At 43.5% G+C, this 10,652-nt stretch overlaps 1 protein-coding gene across 2 annotated transcripts in view; it reads right to left on the bottom strand.

Annotated features, from left to right (window-relative positions):
* The window catches only part of LOC118179180 (ceramide synthase 4-like), a 53,353-nt gene extending 46,415 nt beyond the window's left edge, over positions 1-6,938 (bottom strand). The window contains exons 1-2 of one of the 2 annotated variants that reach the window (XM_035348332.1): positions 6,802-6,938; positions 2,213-2,270 (exon numbers count right to left, since the gene is read on the bottom strand). In XM_035348332.1, the coding sequence (XP_035204223.1) occupies positions 2,213-2,232 (20 nt within the window). In that variant the 5' untranslated portion in view covers positions 2,233-2,270; positions 6,802-6,938. The remainder of the gene's footprint in view (positions 1-2,212; positions 2,271-6,801) is intronic. The other variant, XM_035348333.1, reaches the window with a different exon arrangement.
* Between the last annotated feature and the right edge of the window lie 3,714 nt (positions 6,939-10,652).

Below are 10,652 nucleotides of genomic sequence, written 5' to 3'. Positions count from 1 at the left end.
TCTTTCTTTCTTTTTCCTCTTTCTCTTTCTTTCTTTCTTTCTTTCTTTCTTTCTTTCTTTCTTTCTTTCTTTCTTTCTTTCTTTCTTTCTTTCTTTCTTTCTTTCTTTCTTTTTCCTCTTTCTCTTTCTTTCTTTCTTTCTTTCTTTCTTTCTTTCTTTCTCTCTTTCTCTCTTTCTCTCTTTCTCTCTTTCTTTTCTTTTTTCTTTCTTTTTTTTTTCCATATATTATATATTCTGCCACGTGCCCAGTGATAGGATGAGGGGGAATGGGCTAAAGTTGCACCAGGGGAGGATTAGGTTGGATATTAGGAAAAACTTCTTTACCAAAAGGGTTGTTAGGCATTGGAATGGGCTGCCCAGGGAAGTGGTTGAGTCACTATCCCTGGAGGTCTTTAAAAGACGTTTAGATGTAGAGCTTAGTGATATGGTTTAGTGGAAGATTTGTTAGCGTTAGGTCAGAAGTTGGACTTGGTGATCTTGGAGGTCTCTTCCAACCTAGATGGTTCTGTGATTCTGTGATATAAATATATATGTAATAGAGACTCACAGTGAAATTAAAGCCTTTACTTCAAACAGAAGGATGTGGAACAAAGACCTGCAATATATTTCAGCAATCTGAGGAAAACAGCCCACAGCTAGAGAGCCTGTGTGTGAGGTCTGGACCATGAGTGTCTAGCAGGACCAAGGAGAGTAGCTCTGTCTCCTTCTTCTGGTAGAAAGGATGTACCTGGTGGAGAGCATTGGCTTGCTCAGCTTAGCTTTGGTAGCTTTATGGTAGCTTTCCAATGGACACCAGCCCAGGCTGGGTAACAGCTCCCGAAACTGATAAACCCAACATAACGATACAAGAACCTGCACTATGTATGCAGTACCCCAGCTCTTGGTAGAGTTTCCTATATACCTGTTCATCAGATGCACTCTAGATCTAAAGACTGTGTTAGCTGGAGCTTTTACAACACAACCGCCAGTGTGTTGCATTGCAATCAAAAGTGTCGCATAAATTCCACACCTGCGACATGTTACATTGCAGATGTGCCTGCAACACTCAATTAATATATTAACTAGAATAATTCAGTTTACTAGTAAGAAATAATTACATGATCTGTTTTTAAACAAGTTCTTGTGTCAGATAAAGACTCTTGCTTTCCCCTTTCTCTTCAGGTGAAGGCACAGGTTTTCTGCTATGGGAAAGAAATTTGGAATGGACATCAGGAATACAAGCATGAGATAAAACATAGGCTACAATAAACTGTCCTGACTCTGGAAATCTCATTACAATTTTGTTCTTATCAACAGGCTATATACTATATATAAACTATCTACTTCTCAGCTGAAGTAGAGTCAGCTCAAAACTGCTCTCACCTGTTTAGATTGGATATTACTGTGAACTTGTTATATCATAATCAGGTTTGGATGCATACAAAGAGTCAAAATTAAAAGAAACAAAAAAGCGATCTTGCAGATAGTGCTGTGAGTTATAGACTCAATCTTCATCATTTCAAAGGCAAATATATGTTAATCAGTGCCCACAGTACAGAAAACAAGACAGACTATTTGTTTTGATTTGTGAATGTTAGTCCTCTGAAATTTTCTAATCTTCCCTCTTGTGAATTTGCTTTCACCTGAATAAAGCCAGACTGCAGCACAGGTGACCACAGCGAGGGAGGAAGCAGAAACATTTCCTTCAAGATTGTATCAATGGGTGGAGAGATTCAACACCACCTTTTAAATTCTGAAATGAATCTCCTGCTCTGTCCAGAGTGAAGAGATTCCTCTGCTGTCACAGGTTTTTGATAACTGAGCATACAGCGTTAACGCTGCCAACTGAAACCAACACTGCCAACTGGGAGTAGGCCCCGTGCCTCCACCCGTTCCTGACCAGCACTCCCATTTCTGTGCTACAACCTGCCTGTACTCAGCATAACTATTTGTGAGGCCTCACAGTGAACCAGACTGACAGAAACATTTGGGTTAAAACATTTTTTTTTTCTTTTTATTTGGGTTGATTTCACCCCACACCAGTTCCTCAGCGCAATTTACCACATGGCTTCAAAATCATTTGTGCAGGCTAAACAAGATAGGGCAGAGAAGCCCAAGTGGCTTGTGGCAGGACAAAGGGGCTCATTTATCGTTGACCTCAATCTGATCAAACTGTAGTGCTGCAGAAAACACCTCTGCGGAACAATAAAAACCTCCAACTGCTACATCATACCTGGTAATATCTGGATTCATGTCATGAAGTCCTTATTGACCTCAGGAAAAGGAACCTGGGAAAAAAAAAAAAGACACCTAAATATTCTATATAAGTAGCCAAAAGTAAATTCTGAGTGTACATATTCAACTAGCTTGCAGGGACCCTCTGCATCACATCACTCCATCAGTATTCCTCCTATATTTCTCCTAGAGGTGAGTAGGAAGCTTACAAGACTTTCCCTCACTCATGTTTGACTTGGAAAAGGAAACAGTACATGATAACACCCTAGCTGCATTTTATCCTCTTAGTGAGAAGATGGCTATGAATTAAGATTTTAAAATTCCCTGAGAGATCTTGCATTTTAAATAATTGCTTCCGAAGTCTTAACACGGCAACTCAGCTGCTAGAGGATGGATGTTAGAATCTGTTGCAAGCAGTGGTCACAAAAGAGTTGTAAAACAAGCAAACGTCAGAGCTATGTCTACATGGCTATAGCCTTACCATCTGCTACAGTGATTTTCTGTTCCTACGCTAGTCTGTGAAGCATTGTCCCCAGCTGTACCTATTTCAGAAAATACGAATTTGTCTAGATCTATGAGCCAGAAAGCAAATTTATCCCCAAAAATTTTGCATGGGAAGGTTCTAGAATAACTTAGAAGCTGGTGTTACAATACAGAATAAAAAATTAGAAAACAATGTTAGTTTTCTTGTCACATAATACTGTGTTTCTAAAGGACCTTGTCAACGAGCATGCAAAAACAGGTGTATTCTTTATTGCATAGAGAACCTTTTCTGCACTCAACTTTTCAAAAGTTTTGTTAATGATCAGAAACAAAATGAAAGAAATGTATGAGCAATTGACAAAGTAGTTACTGGATGGTACATTCTAGCTTGATCATATTTCTGTTCAAGGAATAATTAGTGGAGTGATAAAGAAGCAAGAAAAATGACACATTTGTCCAAGGAATTAAGAATGCGTCTTCATCTGCCACAGCTCTGAATCACTGCCTTTAGGTAAATTCAATACAATGTCTACATCTGGGAGAAAGACTTTTAAATGGAGCTGGAATTATCCTTCTGATACAGGTGTTGTTTCTTCTGTTTTGTTCATTCTAAAAAGAGATTTTCAAATGATGACCTAGGTAAAATTTGTTTGACAGTTGATGTACGAACATTCACTTGGGTTTCCGAGTTTCCAGATATTTCGGCTTATTCTGAATACTCTTGTACCACTGACTGTCTTTACTTCTACTTGCTATATAATGCTACTAAAAACCTGGGGCCTGAGGACTCACAGTTTTCTCAGAAACCTTCAGATAATGACCAGACTTTCCCTGGTTAGATCAGTCAACAAAACACATTTGAGTCTCTCCAGAAGGCATCCGTCAATGTACTGTTATGGATGACAGAGAAGCTGTATGTGGGAAAGAATCCAACTCCCAATCTACATGGCAGCAAGAGCTGTCAAAATGTCCTGCTACAGGCAGAAATTTATTTTCAGGTCTTTCTTTACACGTGTTCCCAAACCTATGATAGTGTGGACCAAGATGTGAACCAGTCATGGCAGTTAGGTGAAGTCCACAGTGAGTGGAATAAGTGAAACATCTCACTTGCTTTGAAAAAAGAGTAGAAGGGAGACCCTGGGAAATACAGACCAGTGAATGGCTTTGATAGACTGACACTGGCTGATGAATAAGGAATTGACTGGATGGCCACAGCCAGAGTTGCAGTCAACAGCTCTATGTTCAGGTGGACATCCATGGTGATGCTTAATATCTTTATTAACAGCATAGACAGTGGGATCAAGCGCACCCTCAGTGAGTTTGCAGATGATGCCAAGCTGAGTGTTGCAGATGACACAACAGAAGGAAGAGATGCCATCCAGAGTGACCTCGACAGGCCTGAGAAGTGGGCACCCATCAAGGTCAACAAGGCCAAGTGCAAGTTGCTGCACCTGAGCCAGGGCAGCAACTTCGATTTCAACCATGATTTCAACCAATGATTTCAATGATTTCAGTTGAGATTTCAACCAATCTCAATTTCAGCCATGACTGATAAAGTGATTCTTCTGTTTACTGGACATGACTAGGTCTATAGAAGATTGGCTATTTTTGTGATATTGACTCTTCAGAACTTGTTCTCTCCTTCAGACCGAATAACATTTAAATTCTGAATAGAAAAGGATGTCAGAAACCCACAAGTAACCTTCAAAACCACAATAAAAATGCCTTCCATCAAACTTGTGACCTCGTCCGGAGAAGAACTTCCTCAAGTGGGGACGGAAGAGATAGGCTTCAAAAGGTTTCTTCAGCTCTATTTCCACAAGAAAAGCAGATATTAAACTGAAATATTAACACTCTGGTGTCTACACAACCCCATAAACTTCTGGGCTTCAGATTTCAGACAGATCAGTGAGTGTCACCAAGTAAGCTTGGGAGGAAAGAACGGATAGCTCTGACACCCCCAAGCACCACCACTGTTTTTATTTCTTTGTTGACTAGGGTGTCCTTAGGCACTCTCAAAAAAACAAGCAGAAAAGGCACCAGCCCAGAAGGGACATTTTAATGTTGATTAGAGCTGAAATATATCATTAATTCCTCAACCTCTGCCTGTAGAGATTGCAGCAGGAATCTATCTTTCAGTTGTGAACAGAGAAGCTGAGCGTCCCTGAATTATGTGAGTGATAGACTACAATAATAAATCCAGTTTCTGAGGACTCAGGTGGACTGCAATGGAATGGCAATGTAATAATTACTTTTCACTGCATATATTTGCTCTCCTTCTTGCCGGAAGCAACTATCAAATTAGGAAATCTCTTCTCTTTGCTTTATCTCCATAATGCGGTTCTAACAGAAGAAGGGAATTAATCAAATTAATATTTTATATGAATTTTATCAGTTTGTTACAGCTAATAACCCAGAACAGGTATTCCTCACTGAGTAGCATTGATTTTAGATAAAGAGAAATTTTGGCTTAATATCAGATGCACCGTTCAGTTTTGCCAGCTTCTTTGATGCACTGAAGCATCAGCATATCACAGTCTGCTATTTTCCAACATACAGCTTTGGGTTAAAAATATAAAATAAATTGGAAAAAAAGCTCCTTTGTGTTTCTAAGTCTCCATACGTCTCCTGAATATCTTGATTAACTTGAGCTTGCAGATAGATGAGTCACAGCACATTTTCATATCTTGCAGTTGTCTCTGGTCAGCCAGAAGAAAGATTGGCTCCTTTGGAGGACAGAAGTCTCCACGTTTGTTCCCTCAAATACACCTTCTGTCTGACTTTTGCAAAACTTAAAGAAGACTTCATGTTAAAATTGCAAAACAAGAAAATTTTATCTTCAGATGCAGATAAAGGTGTAGGTAAGAAAGTAACCATATTCAAATCTTGCTAGCTAAAATTCAGATGTCTGAATTCATATAATTCATCATCATCTATCCCGGAAACATTCATTTCATGCTCTGATACCTAACTTGATTCAGACTGAACTGTCACTGCCTCATAAACTTACCATACAAGCTGGCTTTAAATGATTCCAGAAGTGCAAACTGCAATTTAAAACTTTTTTTTTTTTCCCTTTCAACTTTAGCCTACGCTGTTTTTTTTTTTACCTCATTATACTGCTTGCATTTTGATGAGCAACCAAATCATTTTTAAAAGATTTATAATTATAAAAGATTTATAAACGCATTCATGCAGCCCTGTAGGCAGCTTTGCCTTTTTTTTTTTTTTTTTTTTTTTTTTCTGGGAATAGTTTTCATTGCCAGCAAGAAAAATCTTTCTTTAATTTCATCCTTCTTCCATGCAAAGGGTTAAGAGTGAAGTACTGAAGACTCGACCAGCAGCTGCCTACAGGAAGACAGAATGGTTTCTCAAAAAGTACCATTGCAATTGCCTGCTCTGACCTTCTTCACCGCAAACGCAGCTCAACACAACCCCTTATTTCTGTATTGATTTCATACTAACTGGCCGTGCTATACCAGAACAATGGAAAGCTCTCCTTTTACAACAGGATGGCACGAAGGATTTTCCTTTTCCCTCCGGACTGGCAGCCAGCAGCAGGCCGACCACCACTCCGCCCGGCTGCAGGTGAGACACGGATCCTCCCAGCTCTTCCCACAGCACGGCTCTGCTGGGGCGGGGGGGCTGCCACGAGGGCACCCTTTTGGCTGCTCCTTGCAGCCCCGGCAGGAACCCGTTGCCTCAGCAGCCCCTCGCACCGTGACGGCGACTCCCCCGGCCACACCGGGGCCGCCGCCCGCTGCTCGGGCCCGGCGCCCGCGCTGCCCCCGCAGCTCCCCGGCACAGCCGCTGCCCCTCACCTCCGCCCCCGCCACCCCTCCGGTCACAGCCGGCTCCCCGCGGCACCGCCGGCTGCGCGGGAACCCGACCCCGGAAAGCCTCCGGCACTGTCGCTTCGCCCTCCAAAAGCACTGCCCGCTCCCCCGCCAGGCACCGTCCGACCCCCGCAGCCCCCGCTCTGCCAGCCCTCACGCACTCTTCCCCGGCCCCACCAGCCCCGCGGGCTCCCGCCGTTACTTCAGCCGCCACCTGCCGCCTGCTCGCCCGCCAGCCCCCAGCGCCCGCCGGGCCATACCCGCCCCTCACCTCCACCTCCCCCGGACACTGCCCCGGCCCCCTCTTTCTCTCCCCCGGGGCGGTGCCGTCCCGGTCTCCGCGGAGACCCGAGCGGCGTCCGGGCTCTGCCTGCCCCCGGGCGCGATGAGGAGGCGGCGGCCTCGGGGCGGGGCCGGGCCGGGCGCTGCTCCCAGCGCGGCGGGGAGGACCCCGGGCGGCGTCCGGGCCTGGCCTCCCGGCCTCGGGGAGCTGCCGCGGGGAGTTCCCGGTTGGTCTTTTCCAACCTTAATGATTCTGTTCTGTGACCCGAGTGAGACGGTCCTGTGCTGAGCCCCGCGGGGAAGCTTCTCCCAGAGGCTGCAGAGCTTTGATCATAGAATCATAGAAACACAGGGTTGGAAAGGACCTACCAGATCATCTAATCCAACTGTCCTCCTGTCACCAATACTACCCACTAAGCTACTAAATCATGTCTCTCAGCACCTTGTCCAGGCACTTCTTGAACACCACAAGGGATGGTGACTCCACTTTCCTGGGCACTCTTTGAGAGATGAAGTTTTTCCTGATATCTAATCTAAATCTCCCCAGGCACAACTTGTGGCCATTTGATGGACACCCAAAGCCAGCAGGCCATAAGCAGGGGCACCCAGGCCTGCAGGGGCCGGGGCGTGAAGAGAGAGTGGGGGTGCCAGCAAGGGAGGACAGGCTGGTTCTGGTGACCCTGGATGAGCCTTGCCAGGAGTGAAGCACCTAGGAGGTGACAGGACTGTTACAGAAATGTCCATGTGTGTTTCAACATTAAATTTGGCCTGTTTGCCTTCCCCAAGAGGGAATTAATGTCTTCAGGAAGAGAAGCAGGCGTCATGAGCTGGCTGGGACAACTGTGCTAGGACATACATGCCATGGCAGCCCTAATACAGATGGAGTACCACCAGAACACTGAATTCCTTATTTTCTCTGATTTTTCACTGCATGGTAATACTATTCTTTGCATGGTGCCATTTATAGCTGTCTAACTGAGAATTAAATGCTAATGAATTAGCCTAACTATTACTTTATATGCACTTTTCACAAGTGCAAATTAAAAGATAAGGAAGGTGTAATGGGAATCTTCATCATGAGACTCCTGCTCCTGCTGCAGTTTGATGGAATGGCAGCCATCCTGCCACTGCCCTTGTGAACCAGCTCCTGCTCCTGCTCCTTTTCTCGTTATACATGCTTCCCCCTTCTCTTTTTCTAGCTACGTTTTACCTCCACTACTGTCCTAGACCTCTTTATAACAGATCTGCTAATTTCATGCCTGCTTGTGTATCACTTGTGTAAGAATCCATTTAAAAATGCACACAAATGAAAGTATGTACATGCCATTATATTTTAAAATCCAAACATTGTGCCTCAAGCACGACATACAGCAGCCTATATAAATGGATGATGCTGGAGCCCATTTCTGCAGTTCCATGTTTCTTTTGCCAACAGTGAACTTGGTTAGTTTAACCCAGTATTTTCTTCATAAACATCATAAAAAAGGGAGACAGAATAAAGTCCCTCAGCAAATTGTAGCTGCCCTTTATGTGAAAAAACAAGGGCTGAGTACTACATGTTATTTCAGCCTCTTGATGAGGCAAGTCAAAACAAGGAGGAGAAGCTAATACAGTGGACTACAGCTTTGGAATCACTGCAGTACATCTGGGTAGATTTTAAGGCCAGAAAAAAAATGTTAAGCTCATCTATTCTGTCCTCCTGAATTACATAGGCCAAAAAAAATTCCACCCCATCATTCTTGCTTTCAAGTCTTGGGAATACAGATCATGTGTACTATTATTGTTTGCCAGTGTGCTATAATGCATTCTTGGAGCACTTAAGACTGTTCTCTCATCTTACTAAAACACTTTCCATCAGTTCTTTATTTCCAGACTTTTCTAAAGCCAGTATGGTTTTGATAAGTATAGCTGTAAATACCTGTGTAGATAGAGCTGTTAACAATGTAAAAACAAATTTAGTCACTTGTTAAAGTTTTTTTTTTTTTTTTTTTTTTTTTTTTTTTGCTTACCCATTGTATTTCACATGCTCAGTTCCAATCAAGGAATACACAGTCAAGCTTGTAACAGACCGATGGCTTGAAAATGGTTTCTGCTCCAGATTGCCATGAATGTACTAGCATCTGTACAAATATACTGGTGAATATTTGCACAAAGTATTTGGGCCCTGGAGTAATAATGTCAGGAATCTCTAGCCATATCATATTCCCTTGGGTGGATCCCAACGCTCCTACATGCATTAGTGTTCCTGTAGCTAGTTGAATGGCATCAAAAAAAATAATAATTTAAAACAGTGGTTGACCAGCAGTCTCTGTATTACAAATCCAGCTTTTCTGGGTTTGATCCAAAGCCTGCTGACATCAGTGAAAAGCTCCCACTGACTTCCAAAGGACTTGGATTGGGCCTTCTTTGAGCAAAAATCTGCTAATTTCAGAAGGTAAATAAAACCGAAATGTTTAAAAACACTGGGACAAAGGAAGGGGCTTTGCTCAGGGTATTATTTGTCTTTCTCACCCCCTCACCCCGGTTAGCTGTGACTTCCTCAGTTAGAGAGGTGGAATATGAGTCATGCCACTCAGAACAGAGATTTTTGCTTAATCACCAGAGCCACCGGCACACAGGGCCATCATCAAAACACAACACAAACCTCCATGCCCCAAAGCAATTCAGGACACAAAGCCTTGGTGAGGAGCCCTGATGCACAGGGACATGACCTGTGCGCACCTTGTCTTTTATATAAATCATGATGCATTTTGAACTGTGGCTATGAGTGCTGAACAGTGCCCCTCATTCTGACTGTAAAGGGTGCTCCCTTAAAGACTTAAAAGTTACCAGTCTTCTTACAGTATGCACCTTGAGACAACCAAAGGGGTCTGGAACACAAAGATGGACACCCAGTCTCTAAATATCAGGCTTCTTCAATTTTTTTCAGGAAATAATTAGGATTTGAGGTACTTAAAAATAACTTTAAAACATAGGCTGACAAACCCATTTTATTATTTATATTACAATATATCTATGAGTAAGAAAAACTGGCAGCTTGATTGTGATCATTTATACACTAGCTGCTTAATGTGGGCCAGATATTGAACAAGTCCTCTGCTTATAGTCTATGAAAGAGTCGCCCTCTGAAATCCTGTTTATCACGTCCAAACAAATCTCTGACCAGATCTGGTGGTCGGTTTGTCTCCGATCTCTTTGGTTGTGATGTGCTGGACACACTGAATGTGGCCTGTGTCAGCCTGGACAGCACCCTCAAGTGGAAAACCTAAGTCCCTGCACACCCAGTCTCCCACCGGTGAATATACACCATGGTCACAGAATCACAGAATCATAGAATTGTAGGAGCTGGAATGGCTCCAGAGCTAACCGGGTCCAACCCCCTGCCAAAGCAGTTCCCTACAGCAGGTTGCCCAGGTAGGGTCCAGACGGGCCTTGAAGAGCTCCCGAGAAGGAGACCCCCCAACCTCCCTGGGCAGCCTGTCCCAGCGCTCCGTCACCCTCAGCGGGAAGAAGTTCTTTGGCGTGTTGGTGCGGAACTGCCTGGGCTCCATTTTGGGGCCGTTGCCCCTTGTTCTGTCCCCACAGACAGGACATAAGCTGTAATAAGCTAAATCCCAGTCTTTTTCTGCTGTTAAAATGCTTCTTTCACTTTGATTTCAGGTGTTCAAATGCAGACAGAACTGAACTTCCTCAAATCACAGCGTGACAAACTGTTCAAACAGGATCCACTTCCACTTTTTAGGAACTCCCAAAAGCACTAATAAAAGTGCCGTAATTTTCTCTAATGATCCAAAACATTGCAGCTTGCAGTGATGTTAGGCTGTTTTGGAACAAAAC

This window comes from Oxyura jamaicensis, chromosome 28 (assembly GCF_011077185.1).
Source record: "Oxyura jamaicensis isolate SHBP4307 breed ruddy duck chromosome 28, BPBGC_Ojam_1.0, whole genome shotgun sequence".
NCBI lineage: Eukaryota > Metazoa > Chordata > Aves > Anseriformes > Anatidae > Oxyura > Oxyura jamaicensis.
Note: the sequence above shows the minus strand (reverse complement) of the source record. Positions and strands in the feature narration are given on the sequence as shown.